The 17,669-nt window shown below is 38.3% G+C and overlaps 3 protein-coding genes across 3 annotated transcripts; 1 reads left to right on the top strand and 2 right to left on the bottom strand.

The window, feature by feature from the left end:
• The first annotated feature begins 824 nt into the window (after positions 1-824).
• On the top strand, positions 825-3,886 carry LOC135632153 (uncharacterized). Its single transcript, XM_065140624.1, has 4 exons — positions 825-975; positions 1,721-1,822; positions 2,906-3,066; positions 3,622-3,886. Exons 1-4 carry the CDS (start codon positions 876-878, stop codon positions 3,724-3,726), a joined length of 468 nt encoding a protein of 155 aa, XP_064996696.1. The 5' UTR covers positions 825-875; the 3' UTR covers positions 3,727-3,886.
• A 121-nt stretch (positions 3,887-4,007) lies between these two features.
• LOC103975678 (methyl-CpG-binding domain-containing protein 11) lies at positions 4,008-9,546 on the bottom strand. The gene is made up of 3 exons (XM_009390707.3): positions 9,288-9,546; positions 4,985-5,135; positions 4,008-4,858 (listed from the first exon to the last, which is right to left on the bottom strand). Exons 1-3 carry the CDS (start codon positions 9,405-9,407, stop codon positions 4,230-4,232), a joined length of 900 nt encoding a protein of 299 aa, XP_009388982.1. The 5' UTR covers positions 9,408-9,546; the 3' UTR covers positions 4,008-4,229.
• Positions 9,547-10,628: 1,082 nt separating this feature from the next.
• Positions 10,629-15,733, bottom strand: LOC135632152 (uncharacterized). The gene is made up of 4 exons (XM_065140623.1): positions 15,138-15,733; positions 13,250-13,399; positions 12,317-12,979; positions 10,629-11,948 (listed from the first exon to the last, which is right to left on the bottom strand). The coding sequence occupies exons 1-4, from the start codon at positions 15,471-15,473 to the stop codon at positions 10,869-10,871; spliced, it is 2,229 nt and encodes a 742-aa protein (XP_064996695.1). The 5' UTR covers positions 15,474-15,733; the 3' UTR covers positions 10,629-10,868.
• Between the last annotated feature and the right edge of the window lie 1,936 nt (positions 15,734-17,669).

Raw genomic sequence — 17,669 nt, 5'->3', positions numbered from 1 at the left:
TTAAGATCGATTAAAATTAGACATAATAAGATTTTTTAAAACAGTGAAAGAGAAAAGAAGAAGGAAATATATGACCGAGAAAGATATATGAGAAAAAGAAAAGAAAATAGGAATGAAATATGTGGAATCTTCGAGAAGAAGAAAAGATCTCGACGGTTTAGGTTACCTTAAACATTAAACCATAAAATAAATGACACGTCGAAAACAATATATAAAGGAAATAAAACAAAAAGATATGAAAAATAATAACGTTGAAATAAAACAATAATAACACGTCGACACATTAAAAATAATATAAAGAAAAAAATAAAGTATTTTTGATATTTTTCCGTTACTCAATCCTAACAATAATAACGTTGAAATCTCGGCTCCATCCAAACTCTTCTTCAATAGTATAGATAAAGGTTGGTTAATCTCTTGATGATATGGATGATCGAACCAACGAAGCAATCTTTCCTACGGAAAAGACGAGTCGTCGTCGTCTTCTATCCACCCGCCCTCACCTAACAGTCTTTTCTTTTTTATTTTTGCTAAATTCTCTTGGAAAATTGTTCTGCGCCGTAGCAAATTTACATGCGTATATAATTATTAATATATTGTCACAAATTTATAATATTGATTTCTCCTCCTTCGCTTTTGTTATTTACTCGAAGCGTATTTATTTTAATTACTACAAATTTTAATTAATAATCCACAGAATTATAAATTGTATTAATAATTCCCGTTATAAAATTATTAATGGATTATTACCGGTTGAGAATTCGAGGGCTAAATATGTAATTGCATCTGTACAAGTATCCTATAAATTCCGAAGGACAGAACGTTTCCCTCTGTCATTGGATTCTTCCGCTTGATCTCCGCGAAGAAGCCAAACGATGGCGTCGATGGTCGGTCGTCTCCTCCTCTCCGCCGCCTCGCTCCTCCTCCTCCTCCTCCTCGCGCCGCTAGCGGCCGCCACCGACGTTGACTACTGCAGTGAGTTCCCCTTCGACCCTTTCGCTTCCACTTTCCCCTTTCTTCTTTCGATCGGTCTGTGACCCCGTACAACCCCCTCGGCGATCTTGTTCTTGGGTCCTAATCTTTATGTTGTTGAGATCCTTAGGTTTTTTTCGTGGTCGCGTGTTCCCTAGTCTTGCCTTACCGATTGTTCTTGACCACTGCGTTCACTCTTTCCCTCGTCGATCGCTTGGTTTTGGTCCTAGTTCTTCTCCAGCCCGGAAACCAGAGCAGGGATTAGGTGGGCCGACATGTGTCCTGTATCTCGTTGCGTAGATTTGCCGCATTAAACAGGAAAGGAATGTTTTTTTGTTTATTTTTCTTTTTAACGAATTTTGATCTTATTATCAAGAAATGTTTGTTTATACGATAGAAAGGGAAACCTTTGCAGCACTAGTTAATAATCTGTGTGCGTTCAATCCTAACATTATACTTCAATTTCCTCTTGTGTCTTCTTGTATCTCATTTGGTTTTATCTGAATCCTTATTTTGTTCTCAAGTTTGTCCTTTCACAGGAATTCTTAACTCTTTGGTTAAGCTTGCTTAGTTCATTATTGGTAGCTTGTACTGCTTGTTTGTTCGGTTATACGTTGAGCATGATGATCGAGTTGATTGTTCAAACAATCGTTATTTCCTCGAGGTTGATTATTTTAAAGGATGTGTGATAGCCACTATAGATGATATTTTTGCTGATCTCTTTCTGAGGGTTGTGTTATCTTTACAGAAAAGGGAGCTGACTATCCAGTGACGGTCAGTGGAATTGAAATATTTCCTTATCCAATTGCTCGCGGCATGCCAGCGACATTCAATATCTCAGCAAGCACTGGTACGGTCAGATGCTTTGCATGTTTCTCATGTTCTTTCTTGGAGCAGCTTTTGGCATCCAATTTATTTTGCTTCAATCAACTCTTTTGTTTTGATAACAATTTATTGATTTGAAATGAACCACTTGTTGTGGAAATTGACCTAGCACCGACAATACATCAAGTACATTTACATATTTTTATCATGGTGCTCCATGGTCATTTCGATAGTGGTCTATCTATCACTGCAGTATTACAAAGAAGGATTCTAAGAGATAACCAGGTTACCAGCTAGTTAGCAAGGGGCAAACTGTGAATACATTTGTTTTGTTTTGAAATCTAGATCAGACATTGGAGAGAAGTTCAGTGTAAAAGATAATCAGAACCTACGAACAAGATTCTCTTATTTTCTTTTTCAGACAACAGTATAGCTTGATTTATAGAAAAAAAATTTAAGTTTATATATGATGTCCCACAAGAGTGTTGATTGTGAAAGGTAGGAAGGTTCTTAGACATTATATTTTTTCTACAAGCTAGCGAGGGATGTTTGCTTCCGTGTCAGCAAAATAGAAGATAAGCAGGTTAATTTAGAGGAACAAGGATCGGAAGACTAGTAGATATCCCTATTACAGATTTGGTAACATGCAGTAGTGTTTGTCCCGCTAAAGAGTATGCTATGGACATCTAGTAATATCTGATTGTTGAATCGCCGACGGTAATTAAGGTTAGATGATCAGTTCTCCAATGGAGAGGTAAGAATTGCACATGCCAGTTAGCACGCGTGGGGCTAGTGTTCCTGACCTGTCTTTGTGGGTTTCTTTTCTAAAAAACTTTTGTCTTGGCTTAGAAAAAATCTGTTAATTTTAGGATTTATGTTAATTAGAATTTCCAATACTGATCTAGGTTTTACACAATAAAAGTATGGAAAGAAAACTTTTAGCCTGCTTAACTTATGCAATTTGCTTCACAATTAATTGTTGATGCAAACAAAGTGTTTTTGAGAGTTCTTTGGAGTACATCATAGATATTAATTTGCTTATGTGAAGTTTCTACCTTGTATTTCGTTTGAAGCCCAAGTTCATTTCTGATTTTGGTGTCTTAAACAGGAGATGAAATATCAGAAGGAAAGTTGATAATTGATGTCAAGTATTTTGGATTTCATGTTCACCAAGAAACTCATGATCTTTGCCAGGAGACATTGTGCCCAGTCTCAACTGGTGACTTTGTACTATCTCATCAGCAGACTCTACCATCATTTACGCCACCAGTAAGATGTCCTATTCAAAGTTTTTGTCATTATGTTTTATTGTTATGGTTGCTTTAAACAACTTCGATTTTATATGGTACGAAAATGGGGTATGATTTTGGAGAATTGTGTTTGGCTTTCTTGACTAGTATGTTGATTGACACCTTACATCATTGTTGTTTTGCTTCAAGACTAAGAAAAAAGGAATAGGAAGGGGAGAAAAAGGAAGTGTGTAGATAGGGACTTAAGATGTTTATTGCATGATATGTACCACCTACCAAGAACAATATATATGATTGGAGTATCTAAGAAGAATTCCATTAGAAGAATTATGTCGTGGAACATAATCACCAGTATAAGCTATTCTATATTATTGTTCTACATTGAATGGAATCTTTTTGGTCTCTTCAACAATTTAAACGAAGCAAATTATATTTGCATGTTATACACTAGCGTGCAAGTTTTCATGTTTGTATCCATAATGCTACTTGAACTTGAGATTCAGATGGAACCGATTTGATTGAATCACATCAGTAGTGAATCTGATTTGTTTGTGGTGGTGTCTTTATCCTGCAGGGTTCATACACACTTACAATGAAGCTGACTGGAGAGCAAGGAAAACAACTGACATGCATCGTTTTCGATTTCAGCATTGGATTTGCATCTGTGGCTGATAGCTGAATGTAATCCAAATTTACATAAGGTGGTGTGTTCTTTTGTCTATAATACTACAGCACTCAGAACCATAGTTCCTCCAAGGAATCAACCCAAATCTGGCATGTATCTAGAACATCCATCTGAAGACTCTCCTCCATAAATAAACTGTTTCTATTTTATGGTTTGCCAGCGTTTTATGGATATATCGTGTAGAAGCTTCTCCTTGATGTTGTGAATTCTGATGATACCATTCCATCAAGACCACAGATGCCCTCAGTTTCTTGGTGTAACAACAGGAACACTCATGAGTCACAAATTAGTTCTTCTGTTGACAGATTCTACTGGAACCTGTTCAAATGATACATACAAAGCATGACAAAAGACTAAACCACTTAGTAGTTTACACAGGATGGTGAGTTCCGGTTGCCATGATCGAGTGTCTGCAACCGCCCACTTATACCAACTACAAGTTCATACAAAGGCCTACAACTAAATGACATAATGGTACATCCGAGCATTTGTGAGTTTCAACAGTTAACAGGAGAGGTCTTAGGCAGATGTTGCCCATCTGTCGCCGAAGGGACTTCCTTCATGACAACGGCACCAGCATCCTCCTTGTGACTGCTTTTCTCTGATAGAATCTCTCCATCCTGGTTCTCCTTTGCAGCTGATGCCTCTTTGTGGTGGTCAGATGGAGGTGGTACCTCATTGTCAGCTGGTTTGTCATCTGCTTCCCCATTGTTCTCCAAAGTAGTGTCAGTTTTCTCTTCAACACTTCCATTGGTTTTGAGGAGGGAATTATCTTGCTGTGGTGCATCTTCATTTATAACTTCAATGGCAGGATCCTTGTTCACTGCAACCTCTTCAGTGACACCCTCATCAGCCGAAAGCCCCACTGCAACATTCTCGCCTTCCACCTTATTCACATCGTCATCAGCTTCTTTCATTTCCACATCAGTAGGCACTTTCGCTTCTTCTGTAGTGACATCCTCCTTCATCTCTGACGTTCCATCCGCTGCATCTCCACCATCTTTCTTTTCTTTTGCTCCTTTCTTTGAGCTTGATTTCCTTTCTCGCTTCTTTGGCTTTTCGTCTTCTGGGGTTTCCACAGCCTTGGCTTTCTCCCTAATTCTTGCTGAACGTCTTGGGGTGTCACCTGCATGCAAGTCGTGCAATGAAGGAAGCACAAACTGATTCTTTCATGCTAGATTCTTATGGGTGCACGCTACATAACTGTATACGTCCACAGGCACTTTAAAAACATAGGGAGGGAGGAAGGTACCAGTTCCCCAGTCAAATTCAGATGATGAGGGCCCTCCAGGGTGAGTCTTCAAGTATTGCTGTAATTGTCGTTTACTCTTAATCTCCTCGCCAGTTGGTGATATGAAGACGATCTCATTCCTTCTTGGACTTCCATCCTCATTTAACATGAACTATCAATGTAAAAAAATATATATCATCAGTGTCGTAAAGAAAGAACAAGATGAATGGAAGCATTCCATAGTCCAGACATGTTGATTATATATATGACTTCTACAATTAAGAAGCAAATCGGCTAGAGGTATTAAGGCAATAGAATTTTTAAACAATAATGTCCAGAAAATATAATTGTTGCACAGCTGGTCTTACATCATTAGAGGAAAAAGTTCCAAAAAAATACAGAGTGGTTCAAACTCTTTGCTATCAATCAGAAATGATAGAAGAATATCATAGATACAAATGGTTAATAAACATCACTCGAACTTGTCATTACCTGATTCAAATAAGAAAAAAGAACATATAGAACATTCAAGTCTCTTAAGGCCAATGAGTATCTAGAGATTAGTGTTACTTTTAAGCAGTGATGGAGTAAGTTACCCCAAAAGGCAACAGAGCTTACTTTAATAAAAAAAGGTTTTCATCATAAAAAATGAAGGCAAAAGGTAAAGGTAGCCAGCACTGTACAGGATATGGGCTGGCTTGTCTATACTAACATATTGATCCACCTAATGAACACACAATAGAAATGTCACATGTGCCTGGAATTTGCAAATTAATGATTAAAGCATCTAGCTCCCACATTTAAATAAAAAATATAAAATGACAGCATTATGTGCTTAAATAAAAAAGCGAGCCTCAAATTTTGGTTTATTGAATATGCTCAAACAATCAAAATCAATAAAAAAGAACACACAGGCACATGTTTCAATAGGCTAGAAACACTCAAAATCAATAAAAAAAAAGGTGATTAAAACACAGTAAATAGTAGCACATGTCTCTTATGGAAACAACTCTATAAAAAAGGAACAAATATGACACACATGAAGCACTAACTACCTTATGCCAATACATCCATGATTATTTGTGAGAACAAGGACTATGATTATTTTTGATAAATCCACTTCACTGTTACAAATCCTATCTGAAGCAATACTTGATTGTCATTTAGATTTGGTTTTGTTCTATTCAAAGGCTTTAATGCTATTTGGCACAATTCCTTTCTATATGGTCCCTTTTTTTTTTTTTTACAAATTACAGCGATGCTTTCTAAGCTCTGATTGCTCATCTTCCTCTGTCTTCATCACAAGTCTGCCAGCAGGAGAATCATCAGATAATCGTCAATCTTTATCATAAGAAATGCAGCAACAAATTGTTTAATTAGTAAAGAGAAACTAGTCTGCTTTTCTCCTACATTGTTAATCAATTACTTTTTACATTTAGCTATATGTTGGCCATGTCATTCATTAAGGAAATAACATCCTCAATTTGGTGCAGAATGAGAAACAAAGAAACATTCTATATTAGAATATAATTAATCAACTGAGTTCTTACAAGTTGGCAGTGGCAAATACATCATCATATACAAGTAGAGTGAAACTAAAAACAAAGGGAATCGAGATATGCAAAAGAGGAAATGCTGACAGAAGCAAGAATAGATCATATGAAAGGGCTAAAGACCCAAAACAGCTCTTCAATCAAGTAGACATGCAATTCCAACAGAACAGTTGAACAAACCATCACAGGAAGGAGACAATTTAACACATTCCTCTTTAGAACGGTAGAAAAAGGAACAATTGATAGCTGTTCCAGACTTTCCTTAATTAAATAATTGAGGACTATTTAGACTTCTGGTAGTGTCCGACTAGATCCAAAAAACTGCACAAGGCCTCAGTTAGCCTCTCAATGCATCCTTGTCTGGGTTGTATAATTGGTGTTATCAACAAGAAATTATAGTTCACAACTGGTGAACTGAAGCACTGAAGACATGAAAATTTTTTTAACCACCCTGATCAACATATAACTTTAGCAAAAAGATCCACTTAGGATTATCAAATGATGTCTATTTTTATCAAAAAGTAAAACCCGTGAATTTTGGAAAGTAATCACATGACTCGGAGGTTGGCTAATCACTTTCATATGTCTTGATCAACTACAATTAAAGACATCAATCACCTTGAACTTCACATTATATAACCAAAAGCTTCGTATCATCATCTACTCTGAGCATTTTGCCTTTATAAAAAAGCAAAAAAGAAAACAAGCTTGATCATATTTAATGCTAATGTTGACCCGATTTCAATTACTGTGATAGAAATCAGTTGCAGCCAACAAACAGGATAAGAAAAAATGATGGACAAAATTAATAAAAAATATAACAAGAATAAGAGAGAAGGGGATAAATGCTTCATTTCACTCTAAGAACTGATCTACCATTCCAAACCTGCCAAAGATAGATGATTAGTGAAGCTTAACTGGATAAATTGCCAAAGAAAGAGATGATCCGTAAATTTGTCCTACTTTAATATAAAATCCAGAAAGGAAACCAGAGCAGTTAAGCAATTGTCATAGTTTAGTTAACTTAAAACACCACAATCCAGAGGGCAAGCTTTGTTACCACAATCCAAAGGGAAAGCTATATTACCGCAATCCTTTGAAACTTGGATGATCAAAGTTCGTGTCAAGAAGAAAACAATTTTTTGCTCGCAGGGACAAGGTTGCATACATTGACCTTCCTGAAACCCCGCATTTGCAGGGAGCCTAGTACATTAGGTTGCCCTTATTTTCTTGAGGACCACACATAAAATGCCAACAAGCAGAACACAGAAAAAATAGAAACGTAACAACGAGTCAGCTATTATGTGCTCTTCACTGCGTTGCAATAAAACAAATCTCAAAAAGGGAAAAAAAAAACCATAATTAGTTGACAAAGTACCGAAAGAAAAAAGTTTCAAGGTGTTTCAAGAATTCAAAGCCCTTGTTTGGATGACAACAGAGCCATTAACTTCCTTCAAATAACAACTAAAGATAAATATAATGACAGAAATTCCTGCAACATACCAAAAATGACTCAAAGACCAATAACCTGCTACACAAATTGGTTGACTACCATATCAATTAATTCAGGATAACATATCACAAAAACCCAAATAATTTCAGTTCTCATCAATATGCAGCAGGATGTATGTTAGACATAACCAAGCCATGGATTTCATTTCAGTAGTTGCTGCCACGAGTTTGAATAGCTTCATATGTCAGTTTTCAGTTAAATCAGCCATTACATAGATGACTTTTATCCAAAGCTAAGATCAGTACTCTGCGTCTAAGCATCTTCTGGACTTAATTTAAATGTCTTCTCCCCTCTTCCTCTTCTATTAAATCTCAAGTGACATGTGATTTGTGTACAGGATCAACCGGAAGCCAGTGCTTTTACTTAGATTTTTTGGTGGTCACAAAAGTATCCAACGGTGAAGCCGTCGTTACTTAAGTAGCTTTCACCCAATTCCACACAATAAAAAGATTGTCTTATGGACACATATTCACTATGTAAGTTTCGAATTTATGAAATTACCAAATTTCTAGTTTGATGGTGAACATGTTAAGAGTCCTTCCCCAGATTCCATGGCATCTCGAATGCAGAGCTTGTGTAAGCACATCTCCTGTGCTCTAATCTAAAAGCAATTAGATGCTGTACTAATTAAGGCATGCCTTGAAGAGTAGGTTGCATGCCGCCATCACTTTTATCATGCAGCTCAGAGCAACACTACGATAAAGATCTTCAGGGATAAAATGGCATGCAACAAACTATTTAGCAAAAGCTAGTCCTTGGACAGGAAAAGGCGCGTCTTTAGCCAGAAACTAAAAACCATTCATGTTTCTGACAGCGCACCTTGCAGGAATGCCACTAAGCACCTACTTCAACAAGTATAATTCTAAATACAGACTAAGCATAAAGACCATCAAATCCATACTTGGACAGCACTATATCCAGAGATAAACCACCACTCAGCAAATATACGAGTACCAAACCCTAGGTCGAGCTAAAACAGGGACACGAAGCAAAGCAAGAAGAATTACCAAAAAGGAAGCAACCACGACCACCAATTTGACCATGCTCATACCAAATACCCTTTCAAAACCCTAATTCAAACGCATACCTGCTCCAGAAAGCACGGAAACCCTAGAATGCACACCACACAATCATGAACACACACACACACACACACACAACAACAACAATTACGTGAGCTCCCCAGTGCAGCTGAAACCAGAGGACAAGAAATTAGGGCAGGGGGAACCGAACACGAAGGGATTCCTTGGAACCGGACCTTCTTTTTCCACCCGGTGGGCGCCGGGAGCTCGACGGAGACGACCTCCGCGTCGTCCCTCGCCTTCTCTGGCGGCGACCCCTTCTCGGCGCTCGCCCCTCCGCCCTCCTCCGCCGTCATCGCCCTCTCCTTTTCGCGCTGCCTCGACTTCCCGCTCTCGGATGCGCCAACGAATCAGCACGAAACCAAGCGAAGAAAACGAGCAGAATAGTTCCTCCGTCTCGAGGCCGCAAAAGCGAAACACCACACCGTAAACGGCGTCGGGTAAACGGCGGAACTCGAAGTGAATCCTGCGTCGGATTGAAACATGGGCTCTCGCGTCCGAGATTACCGACTCCGGATTCCCTGTGTGGTACCGTTCGCAACCATTCTGTGTCATCGCTTCCGTCGATCGGATTCGGTGGGACCCAGTAGCGCTCCTTGGTCACCCATCAGATTAAAGATATAATCTTGAGATGGTTTTCAGACAGGGGATTCACAGCACGGGCAGATTTTGATGCGCGCCACCGCTGTGGGGGTTGGGCTCGGGGAACGTGGCGCACTGCGATTGGCGAGAGGTGAGAGGATAGAGCAGACAAGTGAATCTTAGGAGTGGCACGTGTGGCGTCGACGAGGTTTGACGGCGTTTATCAAACATCGTTTATGGTTGAGGATGTGAGCGGGGCGGAAGTTGACAGCGACGCGTGGCGTGGTGGTATCGCCTCGGCATATGCGTTCTCTCGGTTCAAATCTTATCCACTCCCACACGAGTTAGAAGAGCTTGCAATGTTGGATTAATTTAATATTTCTTTTACACATATTTTTCTATGTAAGTGACTTTTCTTACTTGTCCTGTAAATTTAAATTTAATTATTCTTTACTATTATTTTGTAATTATTAAAAATCTAATTGACATCAATAATCTTGATTTTCGTACTAAATTAATCTTCACAATTCCACATATATTTTTCTATGTAAGTGACTTTTCTTACTTGTCCTGTAAATTTAAATTTAATTATTCTTTACTATTATTTAGTAATTATTAAAAATCTAATTGACATCAATAATCTTGATTTTAGTACTAAATTAATCTTCACAATTCCACACCCTTCCAATAGAGTGAATACACCAATAAAACAAACATAACTACATATATACAGACAAACACCTAAGTTAATTAGGTTATATACTTACACATGCATGCGAAATTATAAACCGAAATAATATGATGTTTATCAGCAAAGCTAACACCTTCAAATTGAAAAAATAAATAAATAAATAAATTATTCGATAATTTCTCTGTCTATAAAATTCTATCGGTGATCACCGAACCATCAACGATAATCCATGCAAGTTCAAAAATGATGGTAAAAATCTTAGTGTGCATTGGCTACTAGCTTACTTCATTAATATACAGGAAGACCAACAAGTTGAAACAAAGCATTCAACACAAACTTCACAATGTACCAATGCAAACAGACACAACAAAGTCCCTATAGTTAGTTGAGGTCAAGAGAGAAGCACACTATTTAATGTTTCTCTATTTTCCGCCATCCATCCAACTCAGATAAGCACATAATTACCTAACATTGGAGATCGATCTTATACAACCAGAACTGCAGGTGCTGTTGAAATTGCTCCTGCTGGTTTGACTGGCCATGCCAACTCAGGAACAGATTCTGTTGATGAGGATAGAGTAGCCAAACCGAGCTCATTGGACAACTCTGTGTAATGGAACTCGATCTGAAGGCGGCGATGCAAGGGAGCGGAAGATATCCGCCCTTTCTTGATGTCGGCTTCGAGCTCCCTGATTGGAATTGCCGCAAGGAAGCTCTTGATGTACTCCTTGCATGCCTCCTTTCCCCTGCACACAAGATCCCCCTCCACAACAACATTTCCTTTTTCCAGGTCCAAACTCCCAGCAACACCATTTCCTGCTGCTGTGGCCTCACTGTCAACATTCTTGCTCCCACTAGAAACCTTGTGAATGGCCGTGCTATCATCAAACTTTAGGATGTAAGCCTGCTGGCACCCCTCGTACAGCCGCTCACCAAGCGTGTCTATTATGTAGCAAGCATGGTGTTCAACCATGAGGACAAAGAAGTGGTCATTCCAGCTTACTATGTATAGCTGAGGACAGCGTCCATCGCTTGGGCAGTCTAAGCCAATTCGGCTAATCTCATCCCAGATGCTGTCAAACGACATGGCTCCATGTAAGAAATCGAAGCCACTGTTGCTGGCGGGGCCTTCAGGATGGAAGAATCCAATGAAAGATTTCCTTGGAACAACAGAAAGTGGTCGAATCTTGGCTTGAAGAACTGTCTCAAGGTCAAAGTGCTTGTCAGGGAAACATTCACGATATGCCTGATTGTCGCAAAGGTTTCTCCACTCGAGGGAGCCTTCTCGGATGAGGCTATCAAACTGGGACTTGATAGGCATCATGTCTTTGTTCCTATGAAACCAGTCAGCAATGACAGCAACAAGAGCCGTGCATGCACTTTCACCAGCGGCTCGCTCGCTCCTCTGGTCAATGGATGCAAAGAAAACCTGAGTGGCAAGCTTCATTTGCCCATCACGGCTAACTAGTTCCTTTGATTCCCAACTGCCTATGACAAAGTAGTCATCACCAAAATCAGATAGTGATGATCGGTACATAGCACTATCGTCATACCCTTTGTGCCTCTGCAAGAAAATCATGCAAACATTCTCAAATTCCTTCCCAAATAGGCTATATAATCAACATAAAGAAAACATGTATAAAGACATTTTTTGGTCAAAATTCTGTAAATATTTGATTATCTTTACTGCATGTAGGAGAAACCTACTAGCCAATTATGACTGTCAGACAATCTAAAAACCGAGAACAGGACCAGGAAAGGGAAGGCTGCACATTATCATATGGTTAACCCTGTAAGGCTTGTTCAGTTATCAATAGCTGGAAACATCAACCCATACAAAAATAAAAAAATAATAACAATGCATTCTATATATCAATCTAAATAGCTTTATAAAAAATAAACTAGCAGAAGCAGTAAGCAAGAGAAGCATACGCCAGCAGAAAGTGATTCATCAGAGGAACTCAGCAGCCGCCGGTCATAGTCAATGTCATCACCTCCTTCTTCATATGCTTTCTTTAGCAACGGCTCCCCTTTGGGCTTGGGAGATCTGAAACTCAGCTTCCTCTTTTTCCATGGGAGGATACTTCTCTTAGACAGGGAAAATTCAGGAACGGATGCAATTGTATCCTCTGCATGTGAACAACCTACATCTGATCTTCGATGATTGTAATAGATACAATCCTCATGGTCCCCATCTTCCCTCATCTCATAGCCAATATTGTTAACAGATGCTAATGTACCATAACTGAATGACTTTCTTACATTGGTATCCTCTTTGCTTTCTTCTACTTCTTCATCAAGTTCATCATCTGGGGAGTCTGTATCACACGGATAAGGGAATTCTGCATCATCACTCTTAGTAGAGCACTTCCCCTCACTACCAGCATCATCTTGGCATGTCTTTTTAGATTTACGAGTTGACACAAGCTCGGTCAAGATTTTCACCTTTCTTAATCCAGCTTTAAGAGCAGAAAGCTCATCTTTCTCAGGAGGAATAACATCCCCAGAGAAGGGTGACGAGGGTGCAGCCGGTGACCTCTGTATCATATCAGAAGAATCTTGTGAAGTTCTCAGTTCTAATATATTGAGAGCCAGCTGCAAAATAAACAGCTTCACATGTCACATTCTAGAATTTTGTAAAAATTCTTCTAACGAGGTTCAGCGATGAACACAGAGAACATAGGGGAAGAGTAAAGGGCAGAGCAGAAAAGTTAGTTGAAAATGGGCTTGGGGAGGAAGATGTTCCATGAAAATGAATCTTGAATGGGATATTCAAAAGCATCATCATTTCCTAAAACCATAGTTATCCACATTAAAGTAGAACTAGTAGACTCGAAAATCAAAATCTAAGGTGTCTTAACATACATGAAGCGCCAAGTGAGACTCGACGGCACCAGGAAGCAACAATGGAAGGTAGAGCTCAATCTCCTGATCAGCAGTAGATGTGAATTCTGCTATGTTCACTGAAGCCACTCCAAGAACAGATTCCTTGTTCTTGGCACCATGGTTTGAGCCCTAGATCAGATGGAAATCAGTTTAGCTCCACCATACTTAATTTGATCAAATTTATAACAAATAGACTTTCACAAAAAAAGGAAAACCATAAAATTTCACAAAACAGATGGAAAAATAAAACGCATAATAATTTGACAAGTAAAACAGGTCTATATGCCAAAAGGTAAAATAACTAAACATGTCCCTTCCAAATTGGTAATAATGACGCAGAGCAGATCTCGACATAAGCTGACTTATTTATTTTCCAAAGTGACTTGATTGAAGTTATATATGGAAGATTGCAAAGCTTCAAATTATGATGTTCAATATTAATTATTAAGCAATTAAGCATATCATTGCTCTACAGCAGCACATCTTACAAATCATTAAGTTAAGAATCATTGCCAATGATTTTATATATGCCAAACAACAATGTTTTTCATTTTAGAAATGGCTTTCTCATTAACAGCAGTACATAGCTTCCTAACAGAAGCTATGTGCCACAACCCGGGCCTGATAGGTTAATTGGCTCATCAGCTTAATTTTACCTAAACCACTGGTCAAAATGCTTAAGTTAAAGTTGACTATTACAAATCAATCTTAATCTTCCCTACTTCTAATATGAGACTAATCGAGGTATTATAATTTTTCTCACTCAAGAGCTTAACATTCTCGTCAAGACCCAACATAACTTAGATCAAATCTTAGCATGGTGCATGTGAAGCATAGCTGGTCGGCTTTGATACCAAATATTATGACCTTAGCTTAATAGGTTAATTGGCCCATCAACTTTGTTAGACCTAAATCATTAGTCAAAATATCTATGCTAAAGTTGATATTAATATACTCATTAGACTCTTATAGGTTAATTTTAATCTTATCCACTTCCGATATGGAAGTAATCGAGGTGTTACACTATGAAGAATAAGTTAGTGTCAGAGGCAGCTATTAGGCGATGTTAAAAGTTAATTAAAGAAAGTTGACTTTTTTTTTGACAAAGCAACTCTTTAGATGTAAAGAACCAAATTACCATTAGAAATCAAACAACCGTTAAAATTTGAGAAAGACATTTATAAAAAAAGACCAATATTTAGCAATCAATAATTCATAAATATAAAAGCAATACAAAATGTTTCTCGCTTTCATTCATGAAAATATGGAAAGAAAGGAAAAGGAGTAAGATGAGTACTGAAAGAAGGAAAAAATCTTCTAAAAACTGAAAGAAAGAAAAAAGAAGAATAAAAAATTATGTGTGTGAAACACTTGACAGAAAATGACATCCTGGTTAAAAACAAAAATGAATTTACAAATAATATAACTAATTCACAGCGAAGGATGCCATCCGATACGGGATATTCAAAAGGCATACATAGGAGAAGATACAACTTGACCAACCTCTAACTCGCGTTCAAAGAATCGGTGTATCTTTCTAGATTTCGAGATAAGAAAACAAACTTCACCACAAAACCCCTAAAACAAATATCAAAAACACATTTTTGATCAGCCTAAACGAAAACCGTGAAGAGAATTCGAAACGTTCGACATCAATTTCGACAAGTATAGTCTAAATGAATTAGCCCAATAATGAAGATTGTCGAGAACGAAACTGGGACCCTGGTATTGGTAAATGCCCTAATGAAACACCAAATCGCCAAGATTCGGCACAAGAAAACAAAAGTAGGATGAGAAAAGAACAAGCAAATCAAGCAGCATTTCAGATGAGAAAACAACAAGGGAATCAGGGCCGATTTGGACTCACATTGAAGACGGCAAATACGATCTCCCATGGATGGAACGCGTTTCTCCTATGCGCCGTCAGGGTACAAACCATCTCAAATTCCTCATTCCACGCTACCACACCCCCATCGCCCACCTCCTCCTCCCTCGTCCGGTTCCTCTTTACCGTCCTCCTCAACGAGCTCAGCGCCACCTTCGGCCCCTTCCACCTCACCTCCGCAGCCACCTTCCTCCGCACCTCCTCCGCCGCCTCATCCCCAGCACTGACCCCTTCGACCCTCCGAACCACCAGCCTCACCTGAAACTTCTTTGACACCAGCGGCGGCCACGGCCGCCACCGCATCATCGTCACCGCCATCCCTGCAGCCGATCCAACCGCTGCAGAGCCCACAACTTAGCACAGCCACGGGAAGCCAAATCTCGAGGTCCAGGCACCAAAACACCTTCGGATCACCAAATCTCCACCAAAAGGAGCTCAAAGACCACGAGAAAAACCGCGCCTTGGTATCAAAATCGACGCAGGGGTCGAAGGATCAACAAGTGTGGGAGAAAAGGAGGGTTTTTGGCGGAGATTAGGCGAGAGATTGAAGAAATGGGGGAGAGAACAGAGCAGAAGCGCAACGCATATGCGAACCTTGACGTGGATGTGGATATATATATATATATATACATATATATTTATATTTATATTTATATTTATATATATGAACAGATGAGGGGAGTTCTTCGAGGCCTCTGCCGGCGTTACTCTGTCGTTAGCAATATAATATATATTCCCGATAAAGCTGGTCCGACGGTTCTCGGACTTAACGGTGACGGAATCATCATACAATTACCAAACTAACCTTCCTGATTGCAGAGAATTCACTTGAAATGCACTCAATAAGAGAGGGGAAAAACACACCATCTATTTAATTAACCTAAAAAATATTTATAAAGAAGAATAGATGTAATATTATAAAATATTTTTTTTCTTTTTTGCAGTATTAACATGACTATATAAATCCTGTGATATAAGACAAGTTATACTATAATTATAATTATTGATTATATCTAATTGCAGTCCACCATGTTTATCCTGATACAAACTTAGGTAACTGAGGGGTAATTTTGGAAGGGAAAAAATAATAATTGTGATTTTGATCAGATGTGACAGATGAACAAGAGTAATTAGAAGATCCAAGATATATTATTTGATTTTGTTGGTGGGGTTTTAATATAATATTTTGGATTTAGAACATATTCTAGTTAAGCCAATTCCTAGTTGAGCATCTTTCATGTGGATAAGTTCTTCATCATTAATCCAATAAAACATTCATGAACAGGATCTTGTGGATATGAATCTTCTCTTGATACACTGTCCACTTATATATGTGTATGAAGGTAAAATATTGAAGTCTAATAAATTTGCATGAATGTCACCCAATTAAAAGCTCAGGATTACCAGACTTGTTTCTCTGCATTTGTTGTTGTGTGCCAATTCAACTCAACTGTATGAACTTATATGTTGACACAACTGATATTTGAGGGTTTCAAGTCAAGGTTGCCTCTTTTGTTTTCTTTTTCTTTTCTGTGTTTTTTTTACAGTAATCTTATATTTTTCATATCAGAAAGCCTCAATCTTGATCATCTTCATGTGATCCTATTACACAATTCTTGTGTACTTTGTACTCTCTTCTCTCTTCTTCATCTCCTCCATGTGATCTCCATTTCTTGAAGTTTCATTGTAATATATTTATATGAGACAGCAAGAGAGAGAAATCATGGCTTCTTCTATATTTTTACATCTATCAAGAAATGAATCACATCATTGCAGTAATTCCTTTTGTACCTACCTTTAATTAGCTAGGCTTGTATTTGAGTGTTCTGATACAAGAGAAGGATGAACAAGATTCTATTGCTTCTCTGTAGCATGTATGATGATATGATTTTTTCCTTTGGATGATTGGTTTCCTAGTAAAGTGGAACATATGGAGATCTATTATTCCTTGAGTCCTTTCATGACACATCTAATCTGCAACAAAAGGTTGAAAACTTGTGCTTTCCTTTTTTTCTTCCACCAGTGGAAGTGACAGACAAGATCATTCATTTAGTCTTCTTTTGTCAGTGCTGTTGGGTTGCCATTACATGAGATTTGGTCTCATTTTCTTAAAGTGAAGCTCAGACACCATGCTTGATCATATAAAAGCTGGATATCAGGAGAGTAAGAAATCAGATATTTATGTGAATCTTAACCTTGGTTTTCTTTAGACTGAAAAATGATCTCAATATCCTTCACAAGTTTATGAAACTTGAGTCTGAACAATGAGCAAAGGCAGTGGAACTACATTCAGGCAAGTGCCTTTCTTTAGAAGCTAAATGTGTCATCAATCTCAATTGTTTCATTCTGTCCTTCTGCATTCAGTTCCCTTCATACCATTGCTGTTTGCTTCTTGCTTTTCTTACAACTAATTTGGTTCTAGTCTCATGCAATACCAAACAAGCAGACAAAATGCTTACAGATTCCACACCCACTCTCACATGTTTTGGCAATTTGCTTTCTGACATCATGACC

The sequence above is a fragment of the Musa acuminata genome, chromosome BXJ3-2, assembly GCF_036884655.1.
Source record: "Musa acuminata AAA Group cultivar baxijiao chromosome BXJ3-2, Cavendish_Baxijiao_AAA, whole genome shotgun sequence".
Classification (NCBI taxonomy): domain Eukaryota; kingdom Viridiplantae; phylum Streptophyta; class Magnoliopsida; order Zingiberales; family Musaceae; genus Musa; species Musa acuminata.
The sequence above is the reverse complement of the archived record's forward strand: the minus strand, read 5'-3'. Positions and strand labels throughout refer to the sequence as shown.